The sequence below is a fragment of the Eleutherodactylus coqui genome, chromosome 3 (genome assembly GCF_035609145.1).
Source record: "Eleutherodactylus coqui strain aEleCoq1 chromosome 3, aEleCoq1.hap1, whole genome shotgun sequence".
In the NCBI taxonomy this organism is placed as follows: domain Eukaryota; kingdom Metazoa; phylum Chordata; class Amphibia; order Anura; family Eleutherodactylidae; genus Eleutherodactylus; species Eleutherodactylus coqui.
In genome coordinates this window covers 73,796,140-73,806,558 of record NC_089839.1, presented here as the reverse complement: position 1 = coordinate 73,806,558, position 10,419 = coordinate 73,796,140, and the positions used below count along the sequence as shown (strand labels likewise).

The window sequence follows — 10,419 nt, the reverse complement described above, 5'->3', positions numbered from 1 at the left end:
TATTGCTCAAATTTTCTTTTGGTTTAATACTGTATGTAATGTCTTATTTTGTATATGTTCCCTCTGACTTGTAAAGTGCTGTGGAATATGTTGGCGTTATATAAAGTTTACCATTATTATTAGTAGTGCTATATGTTAGGTAATGTTCACAAACTATAACCTACTGGCCAGAAAGTGATCATATAGCATTCTTGCGTAAGTCAATATAGTTTTTTTCACTATATTTGAGTTTTCAAAGGGGCCTCCAAATATGATCAGCACAATTTTTTTTTTTAATGGAAGCCAATGACAGGTGTCTTCACTGTACAGGCATACATATAAAGTATACCTTTGGCAATACTGTAGAGACATGGGGACAGAACATATAGCACGTCACAGTAGGATTACTTGGTAAATACTCTACTGAACTGTACTTCTCTATAGCACAATGATAGCATTCACCTACTGTCACACGCTGTATCTTCCATGTAATACATTCATATCACATTCTACTAAATCATGTTGACAGTCCATGCAGAAATTTTTTGCAAACGGAAGGCAACAAAGCAACTTGTGACCTTTTTAGTAATAGTTAACATTTAGTTTAATAAAAACTTTGTACATTGAAGAAAAGCACTAAAAGATGTGAGAATGCCCTGATAATACATGACTACAAAATAATGAAATAATATGGAATTCTAAAAAAAAAAATCACAAGAGATATAATACAAGTATTTCTGTTCACATGTATTGGACAGACACATAACACATGTTTTAACATACGAGATAAAAAAAAACTGAGAAGCTTTGAATTATATTGGATTTCACAATGCAGGTCCATATAAATACCTTTAAATCCCTTTATTCTACCACATTTATAGATTGTATGTCTATGGTGCGTTTGTAGTCATACTCGTGTATATAATTATTAGCAATGCTGCTCAATATGTTAAAATGAATTCCATTAGTATTTTAAAAATATAATTTGCATAATTTGCTGTTATACTACGATCTTAACCACATAATTGTATAGGATGTAGCTATTGTATCAGACGGAGGCAGCTGATCAGATCGCCATGTACCATGCCTTATGGTAGTGTGCGCTTTAAAGATGACCTGTCACTTACTTTGAAAAGTGGGGGGTCAGTAACCCTGAAGTGAAGAGGATGGTGGACATGGGACCCCCATTCTGGAAATGGATGTAGGTCTTAGACTTTACTATCGGGTTCCATAACTAATGGGAGCCATTGTGGATTTTTCCACCGTCAGTGAATGGAGTTTGTTAAATCCCCTGTACATTGCTGCAGAATTTTGTCTCACTTTCCACAGCTGAAATTCCAAAGCAATTCCACTGTGTTTCAGCTCACCCTTCATTTATTGATTGTTATACTGAAGAAATCCAGACCCTTTCTTTTTTCTTGCAACACCAGGTGTGTCTTAGAAAGTTGGTGTACCTATATGCAATATTTTAGTTAACTATTGTTAAAAATTTTGTATAAAAAGACACCAAACTAACTTGCAAAAAATGTCTGATCCCTGAAGTGCCTGGTACTGTAGATAATCACAAACGCACCTCTATTCACTTGAGTGGGTCTTAGCTGCAATGACAAGTACAGCAACATATATGGACTAAATTCTACACCTTCGTCCTGATGATCATTCAGGGTCTTGGGCTTGGACACATTTTTCTGAAAACACCTTTATAATAGCTTTTTAAGAATGTTTTTTATTTTTTACTTTAAATAGCCCCCTTAGAAAGTGTTCCCGCTGTGAGATTCCATCAAGTGATTCTGCCACAGCTTCCGAAAATAGCACTATGATGGAACCCTTGAACGGAAACAAATGCAACCATTTACTTTACAAAAGTTCCAATAACTTCAGTTGTATTTGAGTATAGAAAAGCATCTTCTATACTCCACATATAATGGAAACAAATGGATCCCTTGTAGAATGGACATCAAAATGCTGTCAATTTCACTAATGCAAATGAATAGTTGCATTCATTACCGTTTGGAGGCTCAGTCACAGTGCTGTTTTCCATGATGGAATCTCACAGTGTAGTAAAAACACTGTGAATGTTGCCTTTTAATCTACTAATACAACAATAATTAATGCATCCCGATAAAGGGCCACTCTGGCAAAAACATTTTTCCATCCCAGTTTCCCTCACCCGATTGACTGCCACACTCTGGAGTTCTGTTTTGTGTATTGCAGCCACCTTCCATGCAGTGCAGTTCCTATCGGATGCTTATCAGTCACCATCTTGACAGAGAGATTTTTTACTTTCACTTTCAAATCAATTCCATGATGCATCAGCACCGCATTGGCTAGAAAATATACCATTTCTGCCTGCTGGGTGGACAGTTTAATTATCATTGCCTTCTATATTCACCTAAATAAGCTACAGATCATAAGTGTACAGTCAGGAGTATGAGCTGTGATCTCCTCTATTATAACTGTGCGATCATAATCAGTAATTGTGACAGGACTGCTTGTATCCCTTTTAGACAATTTTTTTGTGTGAAAGATCCATGTAACAGCATCACACAGACTGAGAGATTGACTAGCTTCAGACATTATAGCCCCAAGTAGATTTGAGCTGGTCAGAATTGAGATCACATGACCATCTGAGGAGAAAGAGGCCAGGAGCTTCAGATAAAAAGGAATAACTAACCAAGGTAACACAAGCTCACTTATATATACTAGGAGCTAGCTACATAATGCATGAATAAAAAGTTTTACCGGAGTGGCCCTTTAATCAAATTTCGATGACAGGACACAAACCTATTATTCAAATCTTGCTTTTTCAGTAACACCTTGTAAAGCTAAATTTAGTTTATTTCTATAGAGTATAAGAAAAGGCACGATACTATTGAATCTCATATGAAACAGTTTCATAGTATGGTAAACAATGCATAGAAAAGTATTAGAATGAAAGATTATACAATAGGAACACAATTTCAAGAAAGGAAATAAATTTAACATATCTACTAGAAATATATTTACATGGTATAAACAAAATATAATTGCTGTAGTGTTTGAAATTCTTGCATATGTGGATAATAGAAAGACATGTTTCATGTATCATCATTTGCAATGATGATAACTATGTTATACCATCAAGCTGAATTCTACAAAAGTAGTTTATTAAAGGGGGCCAGTTGACTCTCCTGGCATGGCTGTTGTGGTAAATACAGCATTTGCATCGCCCATGAAAGAGCAATGCTAGAGCATTTTTATTAGAACTCTGTTGTATTGTTCCTCTTTTATTTCACCAGTACATGGGTAACTATATTGACGACCGGGTGTTTACTATTAGGGTATGTTCACACAGCATAGATTTCTTATGGACCAATCTGCCAAGGAGTGTTCAGAAAATAGGTGGCATAAATCTAAAGTTGAAGGTCAAATTACTGTCCCAGATAAGCCAGCAGATCTGCACACTGATTAGCTCAATTGTAACTCAATGGAGCTAATCTTCTGCTTTCCTATCTAGAATTGGTGGCAAAAATTAACAAATAAATGAAAAGGCTATAAAATATATAAAATACCCCAATCACTTACATTACTAGTGAAATGCCAGTGAGTCCTGTCAGGACTTAGGTTAAAATTCCGAAGAGGTGGATGGAGGTGGTGAGTTCTCCTTCAATGGAACCCTTCAAACAGAGGTTGGACAAACATCTGTCTGGGATGCTTTAGTGAATCCTGCACTGAGCAGGGGGTTGGACCCGATGACCCTGGATGGGTCTATGCTTCTATGTGAATATGATGTTATCCTTCTCAATGAGGTGTGTCCCTACAGCACTGAGAACAATGTCATACTTTGTAGTTACATGACCCTTTGGTCAAGTGAAATGGTTCACACCCAGTTGATAATTTATGCATGCATTTCCTGGAGTAATAACAGTCAAAAGGCACAATGTAGAGTTCTAAAACTAAAAGATGTTCCAGGAAATACATATATTTCCCAAAACGGACATATCTGGAGAGCTGATAGGTCTTCTTTAATTACCTTGGAGTTAGAGATACCACTGAGATATCAGGCCTAGTCATTGTTGGTCCTGATAATAAAATGGTTTCCTCCATTTGATGAATACTATCAATGCAATTTGAAAAAAAACAATGCATTTCAAGAGTACCATAATTACAAAAAGATGTGAGTGGTCTATGTATACAATGTGATTAAAACAAGAAACATCTATAAATAAAAGGTAATGCATGTAGAGTGGAATATGTTACTGCTTCCAGTGTTATTGTGAAGTTACTAGAATGCGTATGGGCCAACTATTATAGTAAGTCGTAAGATAGAACTCGAACGGTAGCTCATTAAGCTGTTAACAGTCACCATTTCCAGGTCAACAATGTATTCTCTTGGTCCAGCTAGTGGTTTGATCAGGACAAGCATCGCACTCACTCCACTTGTATGCTGCAATGTAAATGGAAATCATTCATTAAGTCAGAATAATCCGTTTTCATTTCAATTAGCATTTTTTAAATTGTCATTATCATTATGTATTTATTATAGTCGAAAGGAGTATCACATAGCCACTCATTTGGCTTCACCTATCGCAATTATCTAAACCCACAGGTCAGGTCAGTTTCAATATGAAAAGAGGTTAACTTGATGGGACAACCCCATTGAAGCCCATTTACATAAAACACTCAATAATTACCTGCTTACAATTCTATAGGACTGAATGATGATCAAGTTACAGATTGGCCTTTATTGTGTTGTCTATTTCTATTTTTTGTAACAATTGTTATCAACATATATATTCATATAAATGAATCTAATTTGCACACTCTTACATTCCTACTATGAATACACATACCATTTGGACTCAGGACTTGTGTAGCTAGAGAGAAGAGCAGCTCTTTTTCTTCCATCCAAAAGCCGGACAACTGAGTGGAAACCAAACAGACCCCATTGTAGTCAATAGGGTTTGTTCGGTGCTGTTCGGGTCTGCCGTGAGACGGAACCATTTGGCCATGGGGATTCCCCTTTCCTACTCCCCGAATGGAGCAGGAAAGTACAACCTGTAGCACAGGTGTAAAACCAGCCTTAGGCTGTCTTCACAATGCCATCCGGTGTTACCAGCTGTGGTTCAGTTGGCAATTCTACCCTCTTTAACAGAAAGAATTGCATGTAGCACTATTCTTACTGGCAAAAAGCCTAAAACCTCAGGAGAACCCCGACAGACAAAAATATATGTCAGTAATATCTGTCAGATAACATTTGGATTTGTCATACAATGGATCCTACAGAGAGTCATGACTTTCAGTGTAAACATAAACCTAATGCTGCTCTGCTATTTTAGACCTGGCTCTGCCATGTATTTACATGGTCTGCCATTCTTTCGGATGGCCAGCCACAAATACCTCTGCCAAAAACAGCTGTCAAACGGTGGTTTCAGAAGCAGGTCTAACAAAGAACAGCTAATCCTCGAGGCGGCTTCATTTATAAAGATGGAGCATTTTTAGACAAATTATCTATAACCATCATGTCATAGAATGGTAGAGTTAGAAGGGACCTCCAGGGTCATCGGTCCAGCCCCCTGCTCAGTGCAAGATTCACTAAGTCATCCCAGACAGATATTTGTCCAGCCTTTGTTTGAACACTTTCATTGAAGGAGAACTCACCACCTCCCGTGTCACCAAATTAATTCCACTGGTTCAACAATTTTTTTTGAGTGGTGCTACTGTAGAGGTTTCCTGAATTTATCTAAGATGCCGAAAATCTTACAGTAGGCAGCTATGGTTTTTGGGACCACGACATTTAAATATAACTGCAGGAGGAAGCTTAAGGTAAGAAAAGCTTCCAGTATTTATTGCTATAATTTATCAAGGATGTACCACGGTTGTGTGCTAACAGTTCTGTTGACCATACTGGCTTTCTCTGTTGGTAGAGCCTATTGCATCTACTCAAGCCAGCTCACCGCTGGCAGAATTAATTCATCAGGAAATCTGAAGAACTCCGTACAGAATAACTGCAATCCTAGTAGTAGAATCTTTAATAATGCTAGTACAGAAATAGAAAAACCTTAAAAATAAAAAATAGATATTTTGATGAGACAAACTCACTCGTAAGTAGAAGTCTCCATTTTCATTTCCAGATTTAATCCTGAAAGTGTTGATTGTATTAGAGTAGATTAAAGTAGCCTGAACTTGGAAGATGTCAGAAGGTACAGCCCGATTGGATCTGATGCTCATGTACTTGTAGACAATACTGTAAGGTTGATCTCGACAAAGAGGATTTGTACCATGGCAGACACATCGGCTGAAAAAAAAGGTGTAATTTTTAATGAATAAAACAGAGATAATGAATGTTCATAGATTGCTGTCAACCAAATAAATAACTATTCTGACAAAACAGTTTAGGCTCGTTCACATGGGGGTTTCGGTCGCCTAAATACACTGTATTTACGTGACCAAAAATCATTGTCCTGCATATTTCACCTGCTCCCAATGGTTTTTATGCGTGCAAATACACTATATATTTGCACACGCGAAAAAGTATGCAGAAGGGCCTATTGAATGTAGATATTCCCTGCATATTCACTGCGTATTTGTACTGTCCCCCATTCACATCAATGGCCTCACTAAAACAGGTCATGCTGCATGTTTTTTCACATGATTGAACATTGTGTAAAGAAATACACATATGAAGAACTCATTGAAATCAGTGTGTTCTATTCAATGCATATTACACATGTAAAATTGTGCGCGTAATAGATGATTCAAATACACCCGTTTGAGCAAGCCCTTTATAAGTCTAGCAGTCTATATTTACAATCATTGAGTTGATGTCCATCATGCTTATGGTGTGTAGTTTTTCAAAAATAGTTGGTGCCTAATTTTTATGTATGAGGGATTAAAATCTATATTAATGCATACAGTGTGGAGCTAATGGCTTGTGACCTGAAGTGTCTGATCAGAGCTTGGCTCTTTAATCTTTTCATCCAATCTACCCATAGAGCTCTTCGAGTAATTGGACAGGTCACTGTCCAGACCCACAATGCTTGACTGAATTGGCTGACCTGACCTCACTCACTTGCTATTCTAGTTGCTTATTGCCTTAGAATGGCATACAGGGATCTCTATAACACCCATCATCTCTAATTTATTGACTTCCAGCGGTCTCATCTTTAATTCAATATGCTGCCATACCCCAATGGAAGCACTTCATTAGATACGTGTATTTCAAGAATAAAGATGGTATGCTAAAGTTCATCAAGGATGTGTGATGCTTACTGAATCACCAATATGAAGTCTTAATTTGGCTCATGGAAAAAGTTGCTCTTAGTTGATTTCCATTTGGATCCCTGGTGAAGTGCAACAATTGCTTTTTATAACTTAATGGGGAAAATTTACTAAGCCCAACATTTCCAGCGACAGGCTTAGTATAATTCCCCCAGTCGAATGGTGCACTAAATACATGAGGCTCTCATGCCTCCATCTGCCTAAAAATAAATATATGCCAGTTTCTGGTGTAAATTATACAGAAATCTGTCAGTCCAGGGTGGCCATGCCCCCTCCCAACAAGCCTAGCCCACGTTTTAAAAAAGTAGGGGGTGGGGGGTGGCACAAAAAGGAGAAAAGTCACAGATTTTCATGCAAATACACTTGTTCTAAAATTGTGACTTTTTGATGCCAGAAACTGGTGTAAAACCTTTTATAAATCTGCTCCAATGACTTGAGAGACTGGATACTTCATGTTTTTTGCTGCACACAAGTGGTTAATATGGTTAGATTCAGCACTGCTCACTTTTTAAACTTCATTGCATTCTACAAAGGGATACTGTTGCACAAATTATACATAAAGTCATTATCGTAAAGTAACTCAATACAATCTCAACGTATCAAAAAATCTATCATCAACATCCAATCTATTTATGCAGATATGGATATAATGTACATAACATTTGAGGAGGAATAGGAGGCAGTCCAAGAAAGCCTTAAGGCATCAAATGTATCTCTGGTGTCCATACGTGGTGTGTACTTTTTCAAAAAGCATAAGTGAAATGTGTTTTTTAACCTCTTCAGTAGATAAATAGGTAGACATACATTTAGAAGTAATGTAAATCTTCATGGTCATACCTATAAATTGGATAAGTCTTAAAGTTAATACTAGGAAAACTGTGTCACCTAGATGAAACTGGTTGCCAAATATTACATTAAATGGGTTTGATATTTGCTTCCAAAATGAATGAACAATTGGATACATTCACGAGATATGCAAATGATCACCCTATGCATCTCAACCACAGAAACACCCAGTAGAATGCAATTCAGTATGGGCATAATAAGCATGGTGGAGAACCTTAATAGCAGTCTCCATAATTGAGACCTGATAGCTTTCGTGACCAGCTCACAACCACAGGACCATCTAGAAGAGGATAAAGAGATATTTGGGTTGGCCTTCCACTGGAACATTACCAGATGGGAATATTCCTTCATGATCCGTTAGACAAATTAGTTAGAGATTTAAGGAATTGAAACATTTGGAAAAAAACAGAAGGTTTCCTCTGGAGTTAGATACTATAAGAAGAACAAAAGTCCTCCATTCTAATAGGTTTATTACTAACTAGGAAATTGGTGCATTGAATATTAATTTTATAAGATATTTAGTCAGGTGAAACTGTTTTATAGATTTCGATCTGGCTAACCAATATTTCAAAATGTCTTGTGTGGTAAGTCTTACATTGATTAAAGACCTTCTAATGAAGACCTTGTAAGCCAGCCATGGGCTAGTAGATGAATTATAAAAGTTCCTTTTTTAAAATTTAATGGCAGATGCAGCTGTCAGAAAATGATAAATACAGCAGTACGTGCCCATCCTTGGCTCCGGTGATCTAGTGCTGCAACCTTGCAGTTGTCCTGGACTCTATTGATAGCGAAAGTCAAGTGACCTCTGGCAGCAAATCAGAGGCCACAGCATCATTTTTTCAGAAGTCTAGGCATTATGGCATAAAGGATGTGAGCAGTAATGCCAGGAGAACTGGTAGTGACACTGCAGCCTCTAATTAGCAGTTGACTTCAGTTGTCAACAGAGACTGGCACAACAGTAAGGCTGCAGGACCAAGGATGGGTAAGTAACCAGACAACCCCTTTAACTCTAAGCAAGGGTGATTCCACAACTGTGTAGGGGACTCCGGTTTTCTGCAATATTTAGGTAGCAGGAAAGGGGAATCCTTTGGCCAAATGCCTCTATCTTATGACAGAACTGAACAAAGCTGAACAGACCCCATTAACCAGAATGGGGTCCATTCGCTTTCCACTCAGCTGCCTGGCTTTCTGCTGGAAGAAAAAGCAGTGCATGCAGTGCTTTTTTCTCTGGTATTTTGTAGTAGATCTGCGACAGACCCTTCAACGCAGGTATAAAACCTCCCTAAGATATGGTTTTGAGTGATTATTTTGTACCTAGATGGTGTCTTTGGACTGTAGACATATCAATGATCCCTGGAAGAGGACTCTTCAACATATATAGGATTGAAAAAATTTCAGTTTAAACTCACACCCTCATACACATGAGATTAAAGCTCTTAACTCATGTCTATGGCCAGGTGAAAACATAAGAAGGAGAACACAGTATATTTAATGTACTTACTTATCTGACATACGAACATAAGGGTCTTGGCAGGGGTTTGCTGGGTAACATCGGAATCCGCCATAATAATTCCAACACATGGCATCTTCTCCACAATCATGAGCGTCACTTTCACATTCATTTATGTCTAGAAATACATTATATAAGGAGAACACTTTATATAATTGGGACAAAAAAATTGAATTTCATTCTGTGGACAAGAAGAGGGATGATAACTGTTTCCTCAAAAAGTAAGCATCAAAGTACAGATTGTGTCCTTGTATCCCATTATTACAGCTTTGAACAAATAATTACATTGTATTACCAGCCTAATATTATTTCATAAATATATAATTTGAATCACATTATAAAATTAAATTGCATCCTGTTATTAGCATTTTATAATCAGTCAATAATTATTTTACATTATTTCATTAATTAAACATTTGCTTTGTGCGTTTCCAGTTCAGCAATATGCTAATGATTTTCTCATAAAGGAGAATACATTTTTCAGTGAAGATGTTTCCATACAAATGTGGAATATATAATCTTCAAATCTGTGAATTGGTAAAATACTATAACGCGCCTAAACCTACGTGTTAGGCCTTAGTCAGACGGGCGTTTTTAGCCGCGATTTGCGCATGCGCATGCGTCCGGCGATTTTATAAAACCATTGCTTTGCAATGGTATCGGACACATGAGCGCTTTTTATGCGCTCGTCCGATAAATTATAGAACAAAAAATCGCAGATCGCACCTATCTGCGATCTGCGATTCCTGTTCTCTTCTCTATATGCGCTCAATGGGGCCGGCGTTAGCAGCGCCGACCCCATTGAGAACATACAGAAGACAAAT

At 37.4% G+C, this 10,419-nt stretch overlaps 1 protein-coding gene across 1 annotated transcript in view; it reads right to left on the bottom strand.

Moving 5' to 3' along the window:
• Positions 1 to 2,019: 2,019 nt before the first annotated feature.
• Positions 2,020 to 10,419, bottom strand: part of EFEMP1 (EGF containing fibulin extracellular matrix protein 1) — a 74,977-nt gene continuing 66,577 nt past the window's right edge. The window contains exons 9-11 of the mRNA XM_066595744.1: positions 9,587 to 9,713; positions 6,061 to 6,256; positions 2,020 to 4,405 (exon numbers count right to left, since the gene is read on the bottom strand). Coding sequence (XP_066451841.1) covers positions 4,244 to 4,405; positions 6,061 to 6,256; positions 9,587 to 9,713 — 485 coding nt within the window. The 3' untranslated portion in view covers positions 2,020 to 4,243. The remainder of the gene's footprint in view (positions 4,406 to 6,060; positions 6,257 to 9,586; positions 9,714 to 10,419) is intronic.